Here is a 26,125-nt window from a genome sequence, read left to right as displayed (position 1 = left end):
GCACCAGGGTGGTCACATGTTGTTCAAAAAACAATCCAAGATGTAAATATACAGCTCCATGAGCTATTACAGAGTGAACAGACCCATGTAACCATGCCCAGTTTTCCCCAGGTCAAGAAATAGGATATTATCCCTATTTTACAGAAGAAACTGAGACACAGAGAGGTTAAATAATCTGCCCAAGGTTACATAGCTAATAAGCTTCAGCCTCAGCAGTTCTGGCTCCTAAGTCTCAGGAGTTTTGGCTCCTAAGCCCAACTCTCTTTTCTGCTGCAGTAGCTGCCCTTGGAAAGGTGGTACGGGGGGGGGGGGGCGCGTGACCCATCAGAAGGTCAGGGAAAGCTTCTGAGGATCTGGGGTTGGATCTGAGCTCTGGAGGAGAATTGGGACTTAAGCAAAGGAGGGAAGGAGAAAATTCCAGACAGGGTGATGTGCTGAGAGGCTGTATTATATGGAGCAACTCTGGGAGGAGTCAGGGAAGAGGAGATGTGGACAAACACCTATCAGGGCAGCAACGTGCAGACTTGCTAGTCACCTGAGGGGCAGCCACTGGGCTCACAGAAGGATTCTTCCTCCCTCAGAAGGTTCACAACAGGCATCCCTAAATAGCTTGCCACATTGAAAACCTGCTCTGAGGTGAGAAAATCACAATTCCACAGAGAGGCTTAGAGGAATAGGGCTTTTGCTAGAAGGGGTGGCTCAGCCTTGGAATAATAGCCAGGAGGTGTAATAATAAAACCGTTGCACAGCCACAGCTGACAGCCAGCTGCTCTGGGCAGTCGCCAGCCCCAACATGGGCGGTGCTTGCCAGGGTCACACAGCTGGTGGGAAGAAGGGAGGATTTGAACACTGCAGTCTGAGTTATTAACACCCTCCCCCTCCCCCCGTGCCTAACCACTGTGCTCTGCAGCATCTGAATCAGACAGGTCACCTCAGCCCTCTGAGCCATGACCACACCCTTCCTTCCTTCCTGTTTCCCACCCACCCACCAGCTGTTTGTGGCTGGAGTGCCAGTGTGGACGCTGTGTCCAGTTACAGTCCAACTAAAACCTTTGGACCTTGAGTCCAGCCTCCCTCCCAGCACAGGAATCTATTTCACCCCAGACTTTGGAGGTCATTTAGCCTGTGCCTGAACACTACCCCTGTCGGGGAGCTCACTACCACACGAGCTTGCTTTTCTCCAAGTTTGTAGCTGTGGAATTCAGAACATTCTCTCTTGAAATGAGCCCAAATCTTCCTCTCTGTCCTGATTCTGCCTGTCAGCTGAGCTACCTCCCAAGAGGCTGACTGTGGCCACACCTGTGACCTGAGGTGTCTGAGGACAGGTTTTCTGTTAGCCTGGTTTCTCTTCTACTCCTGGTAGGTGATGAGAAGTTGGCTCAGGGCACAGAGCGAGAAGGTAGCTGCCATCGTAGGACAATTAGAATGCCCTCTCTTTCCTTCCCCTCAGGACTGGTGTCTGTCCCCTCATACGATCTTCAGGTTTAAGCTGTGAGAACAGCTGTGAGGGATTCCAGCCAGACACCTTACCACGCGCCAGCTACTTAGGACAATTAGAATGCCCTCTCTTTCCTTCCCCTCAGGACTGGTGTCTGTCCCCTCATACGTTCTTCAGGTTTAAGCTGTGAGAACAGCTGTGAGGGATTCCAGCCAGACACCTTACCACGCGCCAGCTACCGAAGGGTCTGACCTGCCTTGTGGAGGTACCCCAGTGCCTTCTGATGTTTGGGAAAGGCTTGCCAACTCAGTTGGGTTGATGCTATTTCACAGCCTTCCCAGTGATGATGCCTGGCATTCACTGTGGTATTTTAAAACTGGTCACAGCCTGTTCTCACCTGATTTGTATCTCAGTGTATATGTGTGTCTGTTCAGCTGGGAATGCTGAGGTCTCTCGGGTTGCAGCGGCCCTGTGTCTGCATAGCCATTGGCCCATGAGCATTGGTCACGCCCCTAGTGTATACACATGCTTTGTTAGCTGCTACTATAGACAGTCTTGGTCAGCTTCCCCTCTGGCTGCTGCTACACACAGCCCCCAAGGGGTGCTTCTGATTGCAGCCCCACAGGTTCTGCCTCTGACTGCACACCTTCCCGTCCCTCACTCCCTGCAAAACACAGCCTGAACTTTTGAGCTGGGCATTCAAGGCTTTTCCAAGCCAGCCTCAAGATGACCTTCTAGCCTTAATTCCTGCTATGTGTACTTGGGGCTGTTATATAGAATTGTGCCAAGGCTTTTACAATATAATTCCTATGAAAGGTGGCTGCCAGAGTAAGCACTCAACAAATGATAGCTAGTTCTTTTTCTGTGATAAAAAGATTGCACTTCTGACCCTGGTTGACTTGTTTATAGTGCTTTTTAGTAAAGAATAGGACATGACTTCATAAATCTGAACAAAGAGGAAAAGAGATATCACATAGAAAACGTTTGCACAAAGCCTGGCATAGGGCAAGTGCCTGGTAACTGTGAGCTCAGGCAGGAGTGGAGGCCTCGGCCCTCCCAGCTCTGGCTGTCTGCGTGGTGTATGGCACCAGCCCCTGAGTGCCAGCCAAGCAGGAGGTATCTCCAGAGTCTGGTCACTTCCCCATTCTGGGTCTGTTTCCTGTCTGTGACACCAGGAAGTGAGGCCAGAAGAACATTTGAGAGATGACACCATGCTCCTGCCTCAGGCTAGCCTGGCTCCAGACCCATCTGGGGCCTCTGGCCACCCTGGGTCATTCCACCTTAATAAGGACAAGTTGGATGGGTCCCAGAAAAGATGGGCAGTCTGGGAAGAAATCCATCTCATGCAGAATTGTTTGAGGATTGGAAATGCTAAGTCTGGAGAAAGAAGTCTCAAGTAGCATTGTATCTTTTGGAGACTGTGATGTGAAAGAGGAGCTGGACTAGCCAATGCTCAGACTCCAGGTGCAAGCACAGGTTGACAAGTTAAGCTCACTAGCAGGAGTGCTGCCCAGAGGTGGCAGGAATTGCCTGGGAAACCGTGAGCCCCTGCAGGAGGTGCATACCCTGTGGGAGGGCATTGACAGAATCCATCTGAAAATGGCCAAATCCGAGGATGCACGAGGCCCTTGCCCACACCAATAGTCAGAGATTTGATGGGCCTTCCAAGTGTGAATGTCCCATCTAACAGTAACTTTCAAATCATTTCTAAATTCTTAGAACTCTTTTTTACAAAGTTCAGTTTACATAGATACCCACTCTGAAAAACAACTCGATACGGACCTACTATGGTTGAGGGAGGAAGACCCCAGAAACCCACTACTCAGCCTCCCCACCCTCACCCGCCATGAATCCTGAGCACAGTTTGAAAGTTGCTGTTCCACAGCCCTGCAGGCCTGGGCTGCTGAAGGCTGGAGCAGCTCCACTTAATGTCCTCATTTAAGGAGTCCGCTCCTCTCTGGCAGCTTCACCCCTCTGAACATGAAGGGCCCAGCTTCTAGCTTCCTGCCCACCTCCCAAACCTCGCTGTCTGGTCGGAAATGGGGCCTGGGCTGCATTCTTCAGACACAAGCTGGCTGCAGCCCAGGCTTGGTGCCTGCTTGCTGGTTCTTAGGCATCTGCACTTGGTCATTGAGAAGTTGTTCCATAGCCTCTCCATCCACTGTGCCCAGTTCTGTAGAATAAAGGCTCTTCCTGTTCTTAGAGCTGTGCTGGGTGCCACAGCCCTGAGCTGCTGCTGACTTCTCAGCAGCTGACGCTGGGAGCTGTTTTTCTAGTATGAGAAACCACAATAGTAAAACTGAGGAAATGGTGAGAATGCCACTTCGAGGTAGCAAGCCTGCAAAATGGGCAGGGGCTTGCCTTGGTAGCCCAAGTCCTGTCTGTCTGTCAGGCCACTGCTGAACTCTCCCAAATCCATGTCCTCTTTCCTCCTGCCCTTGCCTTTGCCCCAGCTTGGGCTCTATACAGTTACAACATCCTGGCCTCCCGGCCTCCAGGCCTCCCTGTCCATGCCATCCTCCATGCTGCATCCAGACAAGGGTTCACAAAACAGGAGTTGCATGAGTCAGACCCTGCTCATCCACGTCTTCTCCAAAAGCCATCTGAGACCCAACCCACTGGTTGAAAGGCACTGCTTCTCCAAAAGCCTTCTCTGATCATCCAGGGCACTTTGTACATTGTCTGTATTACTGTTTCTATCTCTTTGTTTTATGATCTTTTAAGTGCCTGTTAGTCACACTTGAGATTTATTTAGCTTTATATTTCTGGCCCTGGCCCAGCCCCAGGCTCAGACCAAGCCTTAGTAATATTGCTAGGCAAATGCACAGAATACCGCTCGCAGTGGGCTCTGTGCCTCTGCTTGGATTACGTGAGTGCCGTGGAACTCCTGGCATTAAATGCCCCCCACCCCGGATGTTGCAACATGATGTCATTTCTGCAGAACCTTGACAAAAGGAGAATCTGGGATGTCCCTAGAACCCAGTGTGAACTTCCCCTATGACCCACAATTCGATCTTCTTGGTTCATTTTTCACCAAGGGGTGTGTTTCCTACCTCCTGGCAACTGAATATTTTTAGCAGATACACAGCTCAGCAGGCTATGCCGCCTGGCACTTGCTCCTCTTCCCACAGGCGTCCCTTCCTTTTTGAGTTTCACTGGGGGGGCAGCATGTCACCGCAGGCAAACCAGCCAGCTCACTTGGCTAGACCTTCCAGGTCAAAGTGACCACTGGGAACCAGCCCTGGACCCCGCTTCACAGGATGCAGACTGCCCACGAAAGTGGGTCTCGAAGTGACAGAGTGTGCCTTTCTAATCCCGTCTTCCTCTTAGCTTTGCATGATTATACATACCCAAGTTGCATGCCCCTGGGGGGAAGCGTATTTGGCAACAAGATCATAATAAAATCAGAAATTTGGCAATCCTTGAAAATATCCAAATTTGAAAGAGAGGCAAGAGTTTTATGATTAAATAGTAAAAATACATGGCAAAGTCAATAATATATATGCAGAATAGCATCAGAGAATCTCATATTAGGAGGGCAGCTTGGAAGCCATTGAGTTTACCCTCTCATTTAAGAGAATGATGCAGTTGGGTGAAGAGAAAAGTCGTGGGCTTGAAGGTCAGATATGCCCCTATGCACTATCTACATCACCTTGAGGAAGTTAGTTTGAGCCAGAAGTTTAGTTCCAGACTGGATCTGCCTCTCCTTGTATTTTATTTGACTTACACAATGTTTTTTTTTTTCCTTTTTGTCTTTTTTACTGACCGGCAACGGGATCGCAACCCTCGGTGTTGCGCCCGCACCACGCTCAGCCAGTGAGCGGGAACCGGTCTCCACATGGGATCCGAACCTTCGACGGGAGCGCCGCCGCGCTCCCAAGCGGCGCACTCTCCAGTGCGCCACCGGGCTGGCCCTACACAATGTTTTTTTTAAAACAGAATTGCACAGTAGTTAAGCACCCGAACTTTGTAGCCAGGTGACCTGGGTTCAAATTCTGGTTCCATTAACTAACCGGCTGTGTCATCTTGGGCAGGTAACTTAATTGCTCTACCACTCTGTTTTCTCATGTGTAAATGGGAATGATTAGAGCCCCTGTCTCATAGGGCTGTCCTGTGATTTAAATGAGGTTAATGCATGTAACGCATTTTAAATGATGCTTGGCCCCTAGTAAGAGCTATACAATATCTATTTATACTTATTGAAATACACATAGAATAGTTAATGAAATAAATACATCCATTTCACAATGTTGTTGCAGGAGTAAACAAGCTAATCCACCTAAAGCCCGTCTGTCACTGGGTTGGACATGACATGGGCACATGGGCACATAAATCCCTCCTGCCAGAGGATCTCCCAGCCTGTTCACCTGGCCCCTGGGTGAACCGTGCTAGTGACAGGGAGCTTACTGCCTTACAGAGCAGCTTCGCTGCTGAGTATTTGTCAAATTCAGAGTCCAGGAACAACGACCTCATCCATCACCTTGTCTGAAGTGCCATTTAATTAAACCACAGCCCTCTTCTGGAACCTTGAGCAGAGGGACATGTCATCTCCTTTGGGGGGTCTGCTCCAAGTTCCTGTGTGCTTGGTGGGAGGTGCGGGTTTTAGAAACGCCTCGGAAGGGTCTAGAGCCACAACTGAAGGTGTCATGTGCTGATTGTTCACAGTCAGGCAGCTCAGTATCACCAGCCATGGGATTGGAGGAGAAGTTGCCGAGGGCAGGAGAGGACCTCAAACTAGGTCAAGCCATGATGTGCTTCCAAGCACTGGAGTCAGGTCAGGGTTCCAGTCCCTGCTTCCCACTTTGTAGCTGCCTTGTAACTCTGGGCAAGACACTCAACCTCTCTCTCTCTTTCTTTATAAGATGAAGAAAATAAGACCCTCCTGATCAAGGGGTTGCTTAAGAATTGTTTTCTTTTCCTTGGAGTGCATGAGTCTTTCAGCTACAGGAATGAAAACAGAGCCATCCAGGAAGAGCCTGGCAGCTCCACACCCCTCCTGGCGGCCTTGATCCTCTCCTGACCCCAGGCAGCTGGACAGAAAGCTTCTGGGACCCCTAGTGCCATGGCCATAGGTCAGGAGACCAGAGCTGTAGCCCTGCTCTGCAGAGTCCCCTTGCGTCAGCCCCACCAGGCCTGTCAGCAGTAGACTGTCTTGCAGCCTTGGAACAGGTAGGGGGTTGGTCAGTTGTCCCTTGGGTAAGGAGCAGCCTGTGCCTTAGGCCTCCAAGGAATCCTTGGGTGGAGGAGGAGAGGGGCCAGCAGACCTGGGAGGAAGGACCCTCACCATGCTTTTCTGGTTTCCTGCCCTGGCTCTTTAAAGGGCATTTCTCTGCAGCTGGTAACACCTGGGGGTTCCACTCCAGGGCTGGTGACCTTCCAGAAAGGGCTAGTGGAGAATGATGCCATTCTTATTTGTCTGCAGGGTTATAGGCCCTGGGAAGCCCGGAGAAGGAAGGTGCTATGGGAACCATGGTCAATGTCATCTAAAAGTGTTTGTGCAGCAAGTCTGCGTGGGGATAGGGTGCCGAGTGGAAAGATCACTGGCTGAGTAGTCTTGGCCTTGTCCCATGAACTCATCAGATTGATTCCCTTTTCTATAAAATAGGAACAATGATAAAAGTATTGATGGGCAGGGGGATGATGTCAGGCATGTGACATTCTTTGCTATGTCTAAGGACAACGAAGATTCCCTCTCTCATGAAGGGAAGGAAAGTGACTTGCCCAGGGTAACCCAGCAAGTTCCAACAGGAGCCAGAACGTAGACCTCGCAGAGGTGATGGGGACTACACTTGTGAACAGGCCATTGCAGTATGCACAGCTTGACAAGTGCCTTGAAGGAGGAGTGGGCGAGACCCCCAGGCCCAGAGGAGGGAAGTGGAAGAGCCTCCTGAAGGAAGGAAGAGACCTTTGGGCAAAGCCCTGAAGGAGCAGAAGAGCTGGTCAGGCAGGAGAGGGGCTGATGCTGGCGTGGGGTAGACCAGAGGGCAGGGACTTTGAGATCCCAGGTGACATGACAGTTGATATGGCTGGAGGGAGAGTGCAGCAGGGGATGAGGGACCAGTGAGAATCAGTGAGACATGAGCTGCAGAGATAGCCAGGGCCAGATGGTGCCCTGGGCCCTCTGGGCCAAGTGAAGGGGTAGGGTTTTGTTCTGAGGGTAGTGGAAGAAGCACTGAATGGGGCCCCTAGGCTGGAACCAGTGGCAGGACCCAGATGTATTTTGTAGAAGCTCCCTCTGGCTGTTTTGTGAAGAAAGGATGCAGTGCTGTAGGAGAGAGGATGGTGGCCTGGGCTCCTGGAGGTAGAGAGATGGACATTGTTGGAGCACGTGCTGGATGGAGCATTGACGGTTGTGATGGATTGAATATGGAGAGTGGAGGAAAAGGAGCCACTGAAGATGAAGCCAGCCTGCCAGCCTGGCCAACAGCATAGAGGAGACAGGGACCCAGGAGGAGATGCTGGAGGTGGAGGGACTTGGAAACATGGTTCTGGGCACGTGGGTATGCGGCGCCTGAGGACCACCAGGGGAGAAGCGGGGCCAAGGGCAGTGGAGTGGAGGGCAAGGCACCCAGAGCTGTAGAGAGAAGGGGGAGCCATCACCGCCCAGGTGGAGAGTCCCAGGGGAAGGTGTGAGGTGAGAAGAGCCCAGGGTGGAACCTGGGGAGCGCCAGCATGGGAAGGGGTGCGCAAAGAAGGAGCTCGCAAAGGAGACAGCCATGGGCAGATGGGGGAAGGTGAAAGTCCTTTGGGTTTAGCAGCCTGTGGCCTTGGCCAGGACAGCCAGGCAGCAGAGCTGGACTGCATGGGCCGGGCAGCATGGAGTGATGAGGGGGTGTTCACAGCAAGCGTGACAGCCTTCCAGGTTTGGGCTGTGCCGGAAAGCAGAGGCAGCCGGAACTGGAGAGGGATTGGGGTCTGGGGGGACTTTGGGGTTGGTTGGCTTGTGATGGGAGAGAGCCAAGCCTGTGTCTGTGGTGGTGGAAGGTGCCAGGAGAGGACAGCTGATAGGGTGGGCCCTCTGCGCAGGCAGGAGGGGACCGATCCTGAGCTGGATGTGGGGTCGGCCTCAGGTGGGAGGAGTTCCAGACCACACTGACAGACAGCAGCCGCACACCTGTCCCTGGGCTGGGCCCTTTGGGCACCACAATTTGGGGTTGGTTGGCTTGTGATGGGAGAGAGCCAAGCCTGTGTCTGTGGTGGTGGAAGGTGCCAGGAGAGGACAGCTGATAGGGTGGGCCCTCTGCGCAGGCAGGAGGGGACCGATCCTGAGCTGGATGTGGGGTCGGCCTCAGGTGGGAGGAGTTCCAGACCACACTGACAGACAGCAGCTGCACACCTGTCCCTGGGCTGGGCCCTTTGGGCACCACAGACTTGGACAAGCCCTGGTCCTGGTCTTCAAGGAGCAGAGAAGCCACAGGCTCCAGGTCGTTTGACCAGGGCTGCCCTCTGAGAAGGTCTGGGCCCTCAGCAGCCATCCTCCTCGAGCTCCCTGTGACATTCAACTCTGCAGACCTCCTCCTCCTCCAAACCCTTCCCTCTTGGCTTCCAAGCCGCAGTGCTCTCCTGGTTCCATACATCTCTGACCTTTCTCTGTTTGGGGGCGGGTTTTGGTGCCATTTTTCCTGCCCACCCTTACATTTGGGTGCCACCCAGGCCTCTGTCCGTGGCTGTTCATGCTCTCTTGTATGGTCATCTTCCTCTTCACAGATCTGCTCGTCGTCTCCTGAGCCCAGCAGACTTCTGTCTTTCTCACGGGCATCTCACACTAAGCAGTTAAAACTTGGGTCCTCCATGGCTTCCCTCCAGTGGTGCCTTGTGAGCTACCCAAGTTGAAAACTTTGATATTTGTTTCTCCCTCATTCTGACCCCTGCCCCATACAGATGGCCACCCGTGTGTCACGGTGTATCACTGTGAGTGTGAGGGTGTTGTGTGTGTGCGTGAAGGTGTGCTTATGGAGGTATGAGTGTGTGTGACTGAGTGTGAAGGTGTTGTGTGTGGGGTGTGAGCATATGTAAGTGTGAGGGTGTGTGATTGTGGGGTGTGAGTGTGTGTAAGGGTGAGGGTGTTGTGTAATTGTGGGTGTGTGTGAGTGTGAGGGTGTTGTGTGATTGTGGGTGTATGTGTATGTGAGGGTGTTGTGTGTGGGTGTGTATGACTGAGTGTGAGGGTGTTGTGTGAGGGGTGTGAGCATATGTAAGTGTGAAGGTGTGTGATTGTGGAGTGTGAGTGTGTGTGAGGGTGTTGTGTGATTGTGGGTGTGAGTGAGTGTGAGGGTGTGGTGATTGCGGGTGTGTGTGTGTGAGGGTGTTGTGTGATTGTGGGTGTGTATGAGGGTGAGGGTGTTGTGTGATTGTGGGTGTATGTGTGAGGGTGTTGTGTGATTGTGGGGTATGAGTGTGTGTGAGGGTGAGGGTGTTGTGTGATTGTGGGGTATGAGTGTGCATGTGGGGTGTGGGGGTGATCGTCCTGCTGCTGCCTGCAGGCTCCCTATCTTAGAGTCCCTCTTTCAAGCCCATCCTTGTGGCATCCTCTTGGCTGTGTGGTGATGGCTCCAGCAGATCAGGATTGAGTCCCCACGCTGTCACTTCCTTACCTCCGTTCAGACACCTCCCTGCCCCACTGCGCTCACCCCCGGAGTTTGGGTGCTGAACCCACTGGGCCAGGGTGTGTTGTGGGGTGTGAGTATGGGACACGGGCAGCTCTTGCTGGGACTGGAAAGGCGTGCTCGGCCAGCGGGGGCCACAAGTCCTCCGGAGTGCCACTCCAGCCGATCCACAGCCTCATGAGGCAGAAATCTCTTCCTCCTGGAAGCATGCCTGGGTTTCCTCTCAGCCCCGTCGCCCACCATGGCCTTCCCCATCCCCGTCTGGAGACTTGTACATTTATAACATTAGACCAACAAGACAGTTTGATAATGATCCTATTGAGCCTGTGGGACTCATGGGTTTCCTGAGCATTCTGATTCAGGTCTCGGGGTAACTGTGGCTCTAGCCCTAGCAGGTGGGCTGGGCACCCCACGAGGCTTCTGAAAGCTAGTGGCACTTCCTAATGTAGCCCCAAGTGATGAGGCAAGGTGGCTGGGGATCTGGGTCCTGCAGAGCTTCCTGCCTGAGGTGGGGGTGAGGGAAACGGCACCGGGCTCCTGATTTCCAAACTCCAAGACCAGGGAAATAATGGTGGTCCCTGATACCTCCCCTGACATGAATGCCGGGGGGCTTCCTGGCAGGCTGCTTTACTATTTACTCCCACACGTGGGAGGTGGGCAGCTTTGGGGCAGGGCAGTTCGGATCCTGATTCTGTCCCTTTCTGGCGGCAGGATGTTGGGCAAGTCTCTCACCCCCTTTGAGCTCAGGGTCTTGAGGGCTCTTCGTTGTGAGGTGATTGTGATCTAATTCTGATAAAGAGCTTGGCACAGAGTGAGCACTTGGTAAATGGTAGCTGCTAGAGCTGCTGCTCTTATAATTTCTTTACTCTCTGTTTCTCTGGTGGCCTATGGTGGCTGTTCTTTGTGGCCAAATCCGTTGCTGGGGCTGGCTCTGGGAACCTGAGGCTTCATACCCCCTGCAGGAAGCACCAGCATCTGCTGCCTCTGGAGGAGGAAAGAAGGTGCACCCCCCTGTCCAAGGTCCCTGGTGGATCCCAGGGCGACTCGGTCCAACCACCCCCGTGGCCCTGTCTGGTTCCGCGTCCTCCACTCCCAGAGTCCGCCACGGGCTGGATGAGCTAGGAAGCGCGTGCATCTTCTGAGGTGGGGACCTGCCTCTTCTCCTCCTTTTTTTTTTCTCCTTTACTATGACGCCTGTCGCTCATAGGTACAAATCAAACGAAGAGTATGTATATGTGCGAGGCCGCGGCCGAGGGAAATATGTTTGTGAGGAGTGTGGAATTCGCTGCAAGAAGCCCAGCATGCTGAAGAAACACATCCGCACCCACACTGACGTCCGGCCCTATGTGTGCAAGCACTGTCACTTTGCTTTTAAAACCAAAGGTAAGAGACAGTCAGCTGGGGCACTGCCCCTGCCCAGTGCAGGGAACTCCCCTCTGGGAGCCCCAGCACAGAGCTCAGGGGCCCAGACCTCTTTGCCAGGGGCTGGTGCACCCTTCTTCCTGGGTTCCCACCCCACTTGGCACCCAGTGGCAGAGCAGCCAGCTCCAGACGGGGCAGTGGCACCCCATGGCTGCCCACAGCCATCCTCCTGGATCCCGCACACAGCCCCCACCTCAACCCTCCTGGAGACACTGTTGCCCACAGCTCCTGGTTTTGTATTTTCTCTCATCACCCCTTCCTTCTGCATGTCTCCTTAGCCGTTTATCCACTGATCTGATGGACCCCAGCATCCACACTTGTCACTGCCACTCTTGCGTTTGGAAATCCATTCCACTCCGAGCCACTTAACACACTCGCATTCTCACTTCTCATGCCAGAGTTCACCCCTGCCTCCACCCCGCCTTCCCACTGCCACCGTGTCCCTACTCTGCCCAGTTTCTCTGCAGCTCTACAGCACAGGGCCCTGCTCCCCCAAACTCCTGCCCCCGGCTACACCCCGCATCAGGGTCAGGATGGGCTCTGCAGTCGCCTGTGGTGGCAGGGACGGCCATTGAGGGCTTGCATCCTAGAGGGCTGTGGTGGATGACGATGGTGGCCCGGCCTGCTGCAGTGACCCAGCACCCTGATGTGGGCAAGAGAGCTAGTCCCTGCGATCGTGAGCCAGCTCTTCTGTAGGACAGCTGGGGAGGGCCCTTGAAGCTTGCTCATTGCTTCTTGGTAGCTGAGCAGACTGAACGGCTCGAAGGGAGGCCCAGGGATCTCGGCACCCCCAGAGGCTTCAGCCTCTTTTGCTTTGGAGATTCTTGGGTCAGGGTTTGGACATAAGGGTCCTGCCTTCTCCTTGGAGCCAGTTGGGGGCCACCATGCTGACCCCACAGGAACCACGTGGTTTTTCATGGGACAAAACTTGAGGGCAGACTTTGGCTTTGCCACTGGTGGACCTTCCTTCAGTTGGTAAAGCTGCTCGCAGTGAGAGAGGCTGGGCAGCCGTCTTGGCAGGGGCACAGCGAGGTCCTCTGGCCTTCCTCACTTCCTCCGTCCCCCCACTGCCTGGCCTCTCCCATTCTCTCTGTACCAGGTCAGGGGGCAATTTATCACATCCCCTAGCTCAGCAGCCTCCTCTTCTACTGTGTTCCTGCTTCTGGCCTCCTGACCCTTAACCAACCCCCGCCCTCCTCTGTCCTCTCACCATCATCCTCCAGTCGAGCTCAAATTTTCCTACTAAGATTTTGGTTTGGACGGAGGTGCCCACCCTCCCACTTGCTTCCCTTGATCCTCTTCTCTCTTAGTGTCTCATAAACAATGTCCCAAAGGGTGCCCAGAGAGGACAGATAGGCCCGGAGCCCCCACTCTCCCCTTTGATAGGAGCCCTGCCATATCCAGGGAAGCTCAGCCCAGAACACATCGGCCCTGGACATGGAGTCCGTCCCCTGCACGTCCCCTCCAATCCCACTTCCTCTGGCCTTAGGCAGCCAGTTGGCATTTTATGGAAGAAGGAGATGGGAATGATTGACAGACAATTTAAGTAACAGTCTTTGACTCCAAGAGTCACAAACTTCTTGTCCAAGCCCCCTTGAGCTGAAGACAGTGAGTCCCAGAAAACAGAAGTGCTCTTCCTGAGAGAGCTCATGGGCATCACCCCATCGTCTTCCTCTGTGTGCTTGAGCAGTCCTCTCCCCTCTCTGGATGGCTAAAGCTGCAATCAGATGGCCTCCACGGTGGGTGACACCTGCTGCCCCTATGCCCAGTGTTTGTGCAGGGCACCTCACTGTTCCATCTTCAGCGTGGAGAGCCTCGACAGACTCCCAGCCCAGGGCCATCAGAGCACACCTGTGCCCAGGACACAGCCCTGGGATGCCCACTCCCTCGGGGAGCCATCACTCTGCCATATGGGACCGGAAAAATCCATCCCGCTGAGTTCTCAGCCCAGGCAGTCTCCCCAAGGGGCCGCCACTCGATTCCCTGTGCCTTGCCCATTTTGCCAAGTCTGAAAGAGGTCTGAGTCCCCAGCAGGAAACTCCACTTTCCAGGAGGTGCCTTTGTTGGAAACCAAGCCATGCCTGTCTGCAGTCCCTTCCTGAGTCTCTCTGAGCCAGTACAGAGCCCTTGGATGGTCCAGAGTGTGTAGTCTGAGCAGAGGGGCAATAGACCCTCCAAACTTGCAGGGTGTGGAGTGTCCCCTGGGGGAAGCCACCCCCTGCTGCCCTGAAGGCCAGGCCTGTAAGGCTTCACTCTCAACTCATGATCAGGGAGTATGCTGAGCTCTTCCTCAGATGCTCACAGGGGCTTCCCAAGACAAAAACCTTCCAGAGCCAAAGCAGGGAGCAGATCTGAAACGGTGGAATCTCAAACTCTGTGACTAGCAGAGCACAACTCATGATCAGGGAGTATGCTGAGCTCTTCCTCAGATGCTCACAGGGGCTTCCCAAGACGAAAACCTTCCAGAGCCAAAGCAGGGAGCAGATCTGAAACGGTGGAATCTCAAACTCTGTGACTAGCAGAGCGGGGGCCGGTGGGGGTGGTGGCCGACGGAAGCAGAGAAATCTCTCCCTCTGCTCTCTCTGCACCATGGGGAGTGAGTGCAGGGGCAGACACTGATGCCTGGTCTCTCCCCTGGCCTCTCCCTGGGAGCCTGTGTCTTCCTGGAGTGCTGGACCCTGGCAGCCATCAGCTCGGGTAGCACAGGCCTCCACTCATGGGCTCTCTGCCTCCCCATCAGGCGGCCCCCACCTCCTCCCTCCCCTCCCACCCTTGGGTTCTGGCCCAAGCCAGGCTGCAAGGGGGCTGAGCTGCGCCCGTGCCCGGGAGCCCTTCCTGTCTGTCTCTGTCTGCCTGTCTGTGTCTCGTCTCTGTGTCAGACGTCCTGGCACCAGCTCAGGCCTCTGGGAGCAAGCTGAGGAGTGTGTCTGTGGGTGAGCTGGGTGAGGCCTGCGGACGCCCCGTGGAGGTCGAGGTCCCGTTTCCTTTTCTCAGATGGTACCCAGAGGCCAGCAGGAGGGCTGTGCCTGTACAGGCCCTTGCGCCGATCACCTCAGGGGACAGAGATGGCAGCTGTGGATGGGCCTCACGCCCGTCAGGCCGGCAGGGTGGGGGTGGGGCAGTTGGTCAAAGTGAACGAGCAAGGCAGAGAGAGTCACCGGCTGATGCTGCTGGCAGGGTCTGCCTCTCTTCCAGACGCCCATCACTTGCCATCGTTCGCTCTCCTCCTTTGTTCCAGGGCTGAGGGCTTCTGGTGGGAGGCTGGGATGACTGTGAGAAGCTGTGGACTCTGCTGGGCAGGCCGAGGCTCTGCCCCTTGGCAGGAAGTGGCATCCAGGCTGCACCTGCGGCTATTTGGTACACCTCCCCAATTCACAGAGGAGGAGACTGGCCCAGAGAGGGCAAGTCATGAGGGAGCCAACCAGTGCTCAGTGCTGCTCATCCAGCATCCACTCCTGCAGCCCTCAGACTCCCTAACTCCTCCCTGCACCCCCCAGGGCAGAGGCAGAGGACAGTCAGTCCTAGTGGGCTCCCTGGTACCTTCTTCTGAGAGCCCCTGCAAGGTAAAAACCATTGCACCAGAGCATCACCTTAGCATCTCTCTCCTCCACGCTCCAGCACAGTGCGTGGCACAGTCCCTGGGGGTTTCACAAAGAGTGATTGTTGTGGGGGGTGGGGGCTGCTGTCTGCCGGGCACACTCTGCTGCCACTCTGCCTGTGTTATCTCATCCGATCCTCCCAGCATCCCCACGAGGTAGGTATTACTTTACAATTGCAGAAACTGGGGCTCAGAAGGTTCAGAAACTTGCCCGAGAGCACACAGCTAGCAAGTGGCAGAGCCTGAACTCAACCCAAAGCCCCGGCTCCTGAACCATCCTGATCCATTCTGCCATTGCACGGAGCAAGCAAGGCCTCCAGAGTCCTGAGACCTGGGTCTAGACAGTGCTCTGCACTAACTAGCACTGTGACTTTGGGCCACTTGGTTCACCGTGTTAGTTAACAGGAGCCTGGCCGGCACCCAAGACGGCCAGTGATCTTGTTTAATGGTGTCATCAGCTCCTCAGCGCAGAGTTAGATTAGAAGGAGGAAAAAACCTCAGCCTGGTGGGGGTTGAAATACCTGGGCCGCAAGGTTCCTTCCAATGCTTTGCTTCTGTGGCGAGAGGGCATTTCCCACACATGGCTTTTGTATACCCATTGTATGCACAACATCGAACTCGGCTGAATAGAGACCCAGACCTTTCAAGCAGAACATGTGTAATAACCAGATGATGTAACAACCAGAATGATCAGTGTTGATAGTCCTCTGTGGCCTGTGGTAGTCAGGGGAGGGTGGGCCTGGTTCCAGAACCTCAGGACGGTTGGCACTCTGATTCATGGAAGACCCCGGCTGCTTTCCCCACCTCCTGACAGTTCTGCTCAGGCTTTGTCTGCTCATGACAGTGAGGGCAGAAGTCCACAAGGTTGGAAAGGGACAAGAGGACCCTGGGAGTTATGGTTCTGCTCCCCCAGTGGCCATGAGTAGAACATCCAGGTTTCTGTCCAATTATAGAAGGAAAACCCCAGTTGGGAAGGATCAAGTCAGGGATCAGTGCCAAGGGGAGGTGAGGAGAGGAAGCAGTTCTGCCCTCATCCCTGCTGCCCTTGACTTGCAGACTTCAGGGAATCCTGGCTCAAGGTTCCCAGATAACCTCTCAGCAAAACCTCAAGTTTCCTTAAAATTCTCAGAATGATTCAGAAGCACCCTTTGGTTCATCCATGGGCTCTCTCTCCCTGTTCACCCATTCATCCATCTATCCTCCAACTGATTCATTTTTCCCACCCTCTCATCTAATAGTCCTCCTATTAATTTATCTTCCATTTATGAGCTCATCCCATCTGTTTCTCCCATTCTCGCATTTGTCCTCCCCTCCATTCATCCTTCCATCCAGCTTCCCATTCTTTTATCTTCCTGTGTGTCTGACCTTCCATACACTGACATGTGCATGCTTCCAGCCAGCCATCCCATCAGCCATTCCCCCATTCATCCACGTCTCCGTCCTCCATGTTTATTGACCTGTCCATCTTTCCATTTATTTTTCATCTATTCATCTGTCCCCCATGTGTCTATTGATCTGCTTATATACTCATCCAGTGTCCCATCCACCTATCTGTCCTCTTCCCGTTCTCCCTTCTCTCTACATTTTCTCTATCCACTTATCCATCCATCCGTCCACCGATCTTTCTATGTGTCTATTCCAGGGGACTTACCTCTTTCCATCCTTCTCTCCTCCATCCATCCATTCATAGATTTATCAATGCATAAGATTAATGAGACAGAGAACTCAGGGAAATTATGATTTAGTAGGTGGATGACCATATGGAAACACAGCAATCCCTAGAGCAACAGTGAGCACATCACAGTTTGGGAGTGACCCCAGGGCCCAGAGGAGCATCCTGAGGCATCTGGCCTGCATTCTCCTGGGGCAGGCTGCGAGCGCTGTCCTCTCCTCCCCAGAACACTCCTGTTTACAGGGCTTTGCAGCCTGTGAAATGCTGTCACACGTGGGGGAGATTTGAAGTGGTTGGTACTGTCCTCCTGGATCCACAAAGCTGCTGCCCCTGCTCATCAGCCTGTGGGGCTGGACCTACAACTTGGGGCAGAGTCAGTCTCCCCTCCGAAGGCCTTGTAGGCACAGAGCAGGGCAGAGCCTTGCTCGGGCCTTCCTTGAACCACTCTGGTCCTGTGTCTATACTGCACATTGGCCTGGGGAATCTGGGGCCCAAGATGGGGACTTCTCTAAAGAAGCCAGGCTTGTGGCTCCCAGGTCCCTGGCCAGTTGACTTCCCTACTCTTACTCCTGTCCTCTCTCCATTCCCAATATTAACTTTGCCCTGTTTCCTCTTCCCAGACCCTAAGATTCTGCCCTGCGTGCTGCCTAGAAGTGTCCTCAGCTGGAAGGGCATGCTCAGTACCCATCCCCCCCACCCCACCCCCGTGTAGGTTAAGCCCCCCATGTCATCCCAGCACTTGAGATGACTAATAATCCTGTCTGATGAGTGTCACCAGCCCCTGGGCCCAGACTGAAATCAGAAGCAGGAAAAACCTATTGCACTTGAGTAATTTCTTTTTTGTTTTCTTTTTTAACCAGCATCTCACTTCCTCATTATACCCTTTGTCCCTCACAGCCCCACACCTACCCCACCCCAGCTCCTGTGTACCACCTTGAACAGCAGCTGTGGCTGCACATCTTGGCCTGAGCACGGGAACAGAGGGATGCCCCAGTCCCTGCTCAGCCCCTGCAGCTGTCAGGGCCTCGACTGGTCTGAGAAACCATGGCCTGCCAGCCTTCACAAGCCCCAGGCCCACCCTAGCCCCCTGCCCTACAGCCAAGCCTGAGTCTGTTCTGCTTTCTTTCCAGGGAATCTGACTAAGCACATGAAGTCGAAGGCCCACAGCAAAAAGTGCCAAGAGACCGGGGTGCTGGAGGAGCTGGAAGCCGAAGAAGGTAACAAATTGCCACCCTCCTTCCTCCTTCTCCCCTCCTCCCCATTTCCTTGTCCTCCACCTTTCGCCCTTTGTCCTCCCTCTCCTTTCTGTCCGCCTCTCCCCTGATCCCCCTTCTCCTTTCTTTCCCTCCCTTGCCCTCCCCTCCAGTTTTCCCACCAACCGGGAGACAAAGGTTAAATTCACAGGATGCCCGACCCCACTCCCCACAGTGCTGATAGCACCTGCTGTGCAGCTGCAGCATTGTGCACCGTGGTTTCCCATGCAGGTGGAGTGCCTGGCACCCCACGGTGCTCGATGTGTGTTTACTGAATAAATGAACATAGTAACTCTAGCCAACATTGACTGAGCAGCCACTACGTGTCAGGCATGTTCTAAATGCATGCCCTGAATTATCTCAGCAAAGCGTCACAATGACTCTGTGGGGCACATACTCTGAGAAGCTCCACACGCACATGATGCCTGCGCACTCTGCCATGGACCTGACACATGGGCCTTTCAGAGCTGGGAGGGTTTCAAGAAAGCCAAATCCAGCCCTGACAGCCCCCCAGCCCCATCCCACCACCATGCCCAACCATGGTCCTCCATCACCAAGAGGTGTGTGAGAGCTCATCTCTGAGAAGACAAAGGGAGGGGTACAATGAGCCCAAGGCAGTGGATCCGGCTGGCACTGTCCAGCCACAGCATCCAAAGGAGGCCAGAGGAGCTCTGGCAGAGGGGCTGGGCAGGCCCCCAGCAGTGGGAGGCTGGAGACATTCCTCCAGCACTGGCGAACCTTCAACCACAGATTCCCTGAAATCAGTGGCAGGAGTTAGTGAGACAAAGAGGTGTGCACATGCACGTGTGTGTATCTTGTTCCGTTTTTGTTTTTCTGATTTGGGGATGTATTTGCAGTCTTACAAAACAGTTAAGTCATATTTCCTTTTAGGTGAAATAAATCACCTTTATAGAACTTGGGGCTGTTCCCCCAAAAACTAAAATTTGGGGTTACAATGCTCGTCAAGAACGCCCATCAGGTCATTTACAGATGTTGTCTCATAGAGTCCTCATAACAGCTGGTAGAAGCTTGTGTTGCCCCATTTTAAGTCGAGGAAAGTAAAACCAGACAGGTCAAGGCAGTTGTCCAAAGTCACACAAAGAACACCGGCTCCACACACGCCATTGCCGGAGCCAAACCCACAGCCCTCCCCAGGTGGTCCCTGCCCTCCTCCCAGCCTCATTTTCCCAATGGGGCAAACAAGGAAGATCGTACCCACTTTTTATGAGGATGAAATCCGTGCATTCATTCCAGGAGTAGTTAATGAGCACCAGCTCCGTTCTGGGTTCTGTTCCAGCTGCTGGAGATTCCGCAGTGAGTAAAACACAGCTCCTGTCCTCAGGAAGCCTACATTCCAGAGGGGGGTCCGGGCAATGAGCAAATGTGGAATGGAGCAGGGCGAGGAGGAGGAAGCAAAAAGTAAAAGGCCGAGGAGCCAAGAGAGGGGTTGGGACGCGTGCGGAGGCCGTTCTGTCGGACAAGGTGGCGTGAGCAGGGACCCTGGATGCAGCCGAAGGTCCGGAAGTCAGACAGGGTCTGGGAAGGGCCCTCCCGCAGAGGGAGCAGCAGGTGTGGAGTCCCTGAGGGCCACAGGGTTGGCCCGCGTGGCTGCAGAGGGTCCAAGAGGGCCGGGCCGTGAAGGTCAGGGGGCGGACTGGGCTGCCCCGGGTGTGCGGGGACGTCCACCGACGCGGGACTCTGGCTGTGTGCGGGAGCGGCCGGCAGGGGGCGCAGGGGAGGCGGTGAGCCAGGCCAGGCGCAGGTTGGCGCGGACCGGGTGGGCTCCGTCGGAGCCGGTAGGATTCGGGGGTACATTTTGGAGGTAGAGCCCGTCGGTTTTGCTGACACATCGTATGGGGAGAGGGGAGGCAGGAGGGGAAAAGGAGCCAAAGACAATTCCGAGCTTTATGGCCTAGGAGAATATAAGGCTGGAGTTGCCACCTCCCACGATGAGGCACGTTCAAGGAGCAGCACCAGAGTTCGTGTCCGCTGGACACGAAGCGGCGACACGCGGGGACCGGTGGTGATGCGCATCCGCCCCGCTGGCGATGAGGCTGGGCGCCAGCGCCCCCGTGTGGCGTATGCCGGCGGTGGCTGCTGTGCGCTTCACTCCGTCTCCTTACGCGGTCGCGGACCCCCGAGCGGCGGGCGGGTGGGGCTTGTTGAGCGTCGGTCTGGAACCAAGCAGTGACGCGGCAGCTCCACGAGGGGCGTTGGGAATGGGCCGAGCAGGCAGGGGCGTCCCTTAGCGCCCTGCAGGAACCCAGAGGCGGAGGGCCTGGCGTGCGCTGGGTAGGTGCCAAGGACAGGCCACAGCCCACCCTGCTGGCCATCAGGAGGTGCTGGTCCTGATTCTGCCTCACCAGTAGCACTACCCCTCCGACCTCCATCTGCAGAAAGCTCACAGTGCTGGCCACAGCTACCTGCCTGCTGTGATGGGGGGCGGGGGTAGCGCGAGATGGTCATAGCTGCGGTTCATGGAGTGCTTACTATGTGCCAGACCCTCACAAGCCTCACAGCAGCTCGTGAGGTGGCTTTATTACTCTTACCCCCACTTTACAGATGAGGAGACCGAACAGAGAAAGTAACTGATCCAACATCACACAGCAAAGAGGTGGTGCTGCTAAGATTCAAACCCAGACCGTTTCCTGCTCCTCCACACATAAAATCATTTTCCACCTGTCAACATAATAATACAAGGGTTGTAAACTTTAGTTCTGACTCAGCCACCAGCCGGTTGGATGATCTTGGACAAGCCTTTGTCCCCTCTGTGCCTGGATTTCACCATAGGTATATGAGGGGCGGGGCTAGGTGAACTCCAGGTAGGCCCCTGCCACAGTCCTAGGCAAGGGCAGTGAATGACCACCCCCATCCCTAGCCCCATCGCTACTCCCATCCCACCCCCCCATGCCCCTCCAGTCTTTCGTCATTGTGCTGACAGCTACCAGCAGACCCGGCCCTCAGCCTCCCTTTGCCTGCCACCCATCCCAGGTCCACCCCGTAGTTTTTGACCTACATCCTATTGGATGCCCACTTTTGTCCATTTTGAGTATCCTACTGCTGCGTGTTGAGTTACTTGGGAGCCCTAATACAGAACTTGCTGGCCACAGGGCAGCTGGACATGGTGGAGACCCAAGCCTGGTTGCACCAGCAACCTGGGTCAGCTTCTGTATCCAGCTCTCCTGGCCAGTAGTGGGTGCAGTACTGGCATGTGTGAGTGATGAAGCTGGCTGGCTCAGCCCACCTGTCACCAGCCTCACTCTGCCGGCCAAAAACATTGGTCATGACAGTCTAGTGATGGGCCAGCAGGACCCAAACCCTCCAGGGCCCAACAGGTGGGCCCAACATTAGTGGAGCTCTCCCCAGCATCCAGATTGCTCCCCAATTCAGAAATGCTCAAACTAGACTCCTGACATGTTAGAGGTGACCTGGAGGGGGGGGCCGCCACACAAGAAACCAGACCAGAAGGCTGGTATTCCAAAGCCCCATTTCCCCCAGCTGGGAGCAAGATGGGCTTCAAAGGGGCAGTGGCTCCTCTGGACAAGAGCATGGCTGGGAGGGGGCCCTGTTCTGCAGGCTCAGGCCAGCTTAGCCAAGCCACCCACAGAGGCCAGAGTCTGCCACTTGCCGGCAGCAGTTGAGGTCGCTTTTATTACTATCACTTCCATTTTACAGATGAGGAAACTGAACACAGAGAGACACATCTGGTCAGGTGATAGATGTGTGTTTAGATTGACCATGGTTCTGTGCTGCTAGACCAGCCGGCAGGCCTGCTGTGTCCTAGAATAATAGATTTCATCTTTACTATAGTAACAGTGACTATAATTATTTGAGCCCTCGCTATGTGCCAGGCCTGTACTTACTTGTCTTAGCAAAACCTGTGAGGTGAGACTATTGCATTCATTTGACAAAAGGGGACACTGAGGCACAGCAACATAACTCGTTCATGGTGAAGCCTGCACTGAGATCCTAATGAAAAAAACAAAACCTGTCTCACTTGCTATGGTTCAATCCCAACCCTACTACTACGGTCCTTGGGCAAGTGACTTCATCTCTGTTACCTCAGTTTCCTTGTCTGTAGCACGAAGATAAAAATAGTACTGACTTCACAGGATGCTTTGAGGATTACATGAATTAATATACCTAAAGCCCTTCAAACTGAACCTTGCACATTGTAGACACAAGGTAATAATTGTTCACTGTTGTTATTTACAAAGTGTTCTCCTGTCTGTAATGTCCCATTGTGACATTGCCTGGCTATTATGTCCAGTTGGCAGATGAAGAAATTGGGGATTAGGGAGGAGTAGCCGTGGGGCCAGCGCAGCCCCAGGGCCCGGCTGTGACCTTGAGTTTCCTGTGTTCACCCGTCAGGAACCAGTGACGACCTGTTCCAGGACTCAGAAGGGCGAGAGGGCTCGGAGGCTGTGGAGGAGCACCAGTTTTCAGACCTGGAGGACTCGGACTCAGACTCGGACCTGGACGAGGATGAGGAGGAGGATGAGGAGGAGAGTCAGGACGAGCTGTCCAGACCATCCTCAGAGGCGCCCCCAACCTGCCCACCAGCCACGCTGCAGGCAGACTCCTCACCTGCTCCGGGCCCTCAGCCCCCAGATGCCACCTCCAGCAGCGAGGCCACACGAGGAAGCTCCATCTCCGAAGCTGAGCTCTTGACAGCCAGCAGTTGCTCCACGTCTAGCCAGAGCATCCTGGGCCTCCCCCGGCTGGGACTGGCCCCTTCAGACCCTGTGGAGAAGGACATGAGCTCAGCCCTGAGCTCCGAGGCCGTGTCCCCAAGAAGGCCGTGGTCCCCAAGCAAAGAAGCAGGCAGCCGCCCGCCACTCGCCCGCAAACACTCACTAACCAAAAACGACTCGTCTCCCCAGCGATGTTCACCGGCCCAAGAACCACAGGCCTCAGCCCCGAGCCCGCCTGGCCCCCACATGGGCCCTCTGCCTTGTGGGTCTCCAAGACTTGAGCTGTCACCTCTCACCCCCCGCCCCCTGGGAAGAGAACTGCCTCCTCGAGCACATCTGCCCCCTGCATTCAAGGGCACCACAGACCCAGGCCCCACCAGACACTCGCCCACCAGGAGACGATCCCCAAGTCAGGCCGAGTCACCGCCACGGTCAGTGCTGCCAGGGAAGTGGGCCTTGGCTGGGCCAGGCAGCCCCTCCCCGGGCGAGCATGGCCCAGGCTTGGGGCTGGCCCCGCGGGTTCTCTTCCCGCCCGCGCCTCTACCTCACAAGCTTCTCAGCAGAAGCCCCGAGACCTGCGCCTCCATGTGGGTGAGTTCCTGCCCCCGTGGGGGCGGGGCCACTTCTCCCCTATGGGGGGAGGGGGTTCCAAGTTCACACCTTCTGAGGTTTCACACCTGGAGCTAAAGGGCTCCGCCAGTTCAGTAGTTGCTGATGATGTAGCGAACATTTACCATGCTGAGCACCTTAAACACACTGGTTGGTTGAACTTTATCTTAGCCTCAGAAGCAACAGAGCAGGACTCTGGAGTTCATGGGTTCTGGGCTCTACCACTTGCCGATGGTGTGGCCTTGAACGTGGGTGTAAATACTTGTCCTATTCCCTGCCCGCCCCATCCCTACCCATTCTTTGAGCAGATGGCAGAGTGTAACCAAAATCACCACCATCTCCACCATCCCTGCCACCACACCCTCAGAGACAGCACCCCCATCTCCATCCCTGTCAAACCACCACCACCGTCCCTGGTGCTGGTGCCATTTCTGCCATCAGTGCACCCCAACACGCCATTGATACCGCCCCACCAGCTTGATCAGTGTTGTCACTTCATTAGCACATCACCGCCCCCCCCACCACGACCACCATGACTCCCACCGTCCACAACACCATCATTGTCAACTGACCTTTACCTTGATACCGCCCCACCAGCTTGATCAGTGTTGTCACTTCATTAGCACATCACCGCCCCCCCCCACCACGACCACCATGACTCCCACCGTCCACAACACCATCATTGTCAACTGACCTTTACCTTCCAATACCTTTTCTGTCCCCGTGTTGTCACGACCCAATACCGTCACTCCTGGAGGAGCACTGATCTAGGAATCTCTCCTTGATTTTTAATTTTGTGGTCACATTAAAGTTCCTGGTGGTGGGAGAAGGTCAAGAGCCTTGGGTGGGGAATCACGTCCAAGGTGAGGTTGGGTCAAGACCATTTTAGGAACAGGAGAGACAGCAGAACCAAGATGGAGGGCCAGGTTCATGTGTGACGACAGGACCCCACCTTGCTCAGGCACCCCTCTCCTCCAAAGAATGATGTGCTGGCCAGAAGCAGGGAGGCCACGGGTCACCATAGGGCTGGAGGTGGCCCATTCCAGAGAGGGCAGCCAGCACCGGGGGGCGCCGTGGGCAGGGAGTCAGGAACTCAGCCAGGACTTGCTCTGTGATCTAGACCTCACCTGTCCGTGGCCTGGCCTCGGTTCTGCATATGCCCGGCATGTAACCCTCACCTTACCCTCTCTTGTTTTCTGACCCCAGCAGAAGGCCGAGTCCCGAAGTCCCTCCTGCTCGCCTGGCTCTGCTCATCCTCTCTCCTCCCGACCTTTCTCCGCCCCTCATGACTTCCATGGCCACACCCCGGCCCGGACAGAGGAGAACATCTTCAGCCACCTGCCTCTGCACTCCCAGCACCTGACCCGCACCCCGTGTCCCTTGATTCCCATCGGTGGGATCCAGATGGTGCAGGCCCGGCCAGGGGCCCATCCCACTTTGCTGCCAGGGCCCACCTCAGCTTGGGTCAGTGGCTTCTCAGGGGGTGGCAGCGACCTGACAGGGGCCCGGGAGGCCCAGGAGAGAGGCCGCTGGAGTCCCACTGAGAGCTCATCAGCCTCCGTGTCACCCGTGGCTAAGGTCTCCAAGTTCACACTCTCCTCGGAGCTGGAGGGCAGGGACTACCCCAAGGAGAGGGAGAGGACGGGCGGAGGCCTGGGCAGACCTCCGGAATGGGAGCCCTGTGGGGCCGAGGTGCCTGCAGAGTCTGCGCCCATGCACAGCCCCTGCACCCCATCCGAGGCCTTGCCCCGGCCGCCCCAGGGCCACCAGCCAGCGCAGTCCTGGAGCTCCCACTTGGAGTTACCACACATGCTGGCCAACCCCGAAGCCTCTGCCACCCCGCCACTGGACCGCAGCAGCTCTGTGGGCTGCCTGGCAGAGGCCTCCACTCGCTTCCCAGTCCGGAGGAGGAACCTCTCTGGGGAACCCAGGACCAGGCAGGGCTCCCCTGAGCCCTCGGGAAGTGGGGAGCCCAGGGCGCCTCCACACCAGCCCAAGGACAGGGGCCCGCCGAGCACTTAGCCTCTCTCCGACCGCTTCAGCATCTGGCTTCCAGTGTTCGGCAACAGACGTTTCCAGCCAACTTCCTCGAATCATCTTGCCCTCATGGGCTCCCTCTCCATCTGTCCATCTGTCCAAGCAGCTTCTGCTCAGTGCCATCTGTTCTATCTCCCCATGTATGCAGTTACCTGTGCCTTTTTCTATACCCTTCGTTGCTTGAAAAGGAACAAACAAATCACACACATACATAAAAAAAAAAAAAAAAAACCCATGAGGAGTTTGAGGCTGTGAATAGTTTGTGCTTTTTGGAGAAAGGCTGTAGGGGGAGGCTCCCTACCCTCTGCCTCTGCAATTGGCAGCCCCACACCCACCCCCCCACGGCTGGCAAGGGGCAACCACTTGCTGAGGGAAAGGGGATGCACTGAGAGAGAAAAAAAAAGGAGAAACTTTAAAAAATATATAATTAAACATAAAAGCAAGCACTCCTATGTACAGATGTTTATGGTTCCTATTTATTGCCGCTTTACCCCACACTGCTAGTGGCCGCCACTCTCTGCCAGCAGAAGAATCAGTGGCCTGAGGCAGAGGGACACAAACACAGGCAGGGAGGTCCCATCCAGCCTCCACAGGCAGGTCCAGAAAACTCTTTTACTTTTTTTTTTTTTTTTTTTTTGGTGAGAAAAGAAAATGTTACTTTTCTTCGGATTTCAACACAAAATAATAGGAGCAGGTAGAAGGTAGGAGCTGCTTGGTTCCCCCAGGGCTCCCATATGCCCTGGTCGTCTGAGTTGTGCGCCCAACATAGCATTTGACAAACGTCAAACCACCTCAG

General features: G+C 55.0%; 1 protein-coding gene across 1 annotated transcript in view; it reads left to right on the top strand.

The window, feature by feature from the left end:
• Positions 1-25,555, top strand: part of HIVEP3 (human immunodeficiency virus type I enhancer binding protein 3) — a 97,036-nt gene extending 71,481 nt beyond the window's left edge. The window contains 4 exon segments of the mRNA XM_008583036.1: positions 11,252-11,427; positions 17,867-17,953; positions 22,361-23,274; positions 24,499-25,555. Coding sequence (XP_008581258.1) covers positions 11,252-11,427; positions 17,867-17,953; positions 22,361-23,274; positions 24,499-25,314 — 1,993 coding nt within the window. The 3' untranslated portion in view covers positions 25,315-25,555.
• Positions 25,556-26,125: the final 570 nt, after the last annotated feature.

This window comes from Galeopterus variegatus, unplaced genomic scaffold (genome assembly GCF_000696425.1).
Source record: "Galeopterus variegatus unplaced genomic scaffold, G_variegatus-3.0.2 Scaffold2805, whole genome shotgun sequence".
NCBI lineage: Eukaryota > Metazoa > Chordata > Mammalia > Dermoptera > Cynocephalidae > Galeopterus > Galeopterus variegatus.
This window is presented reverse-complemented; position numbering and strand designations above follow the sequence as displayed.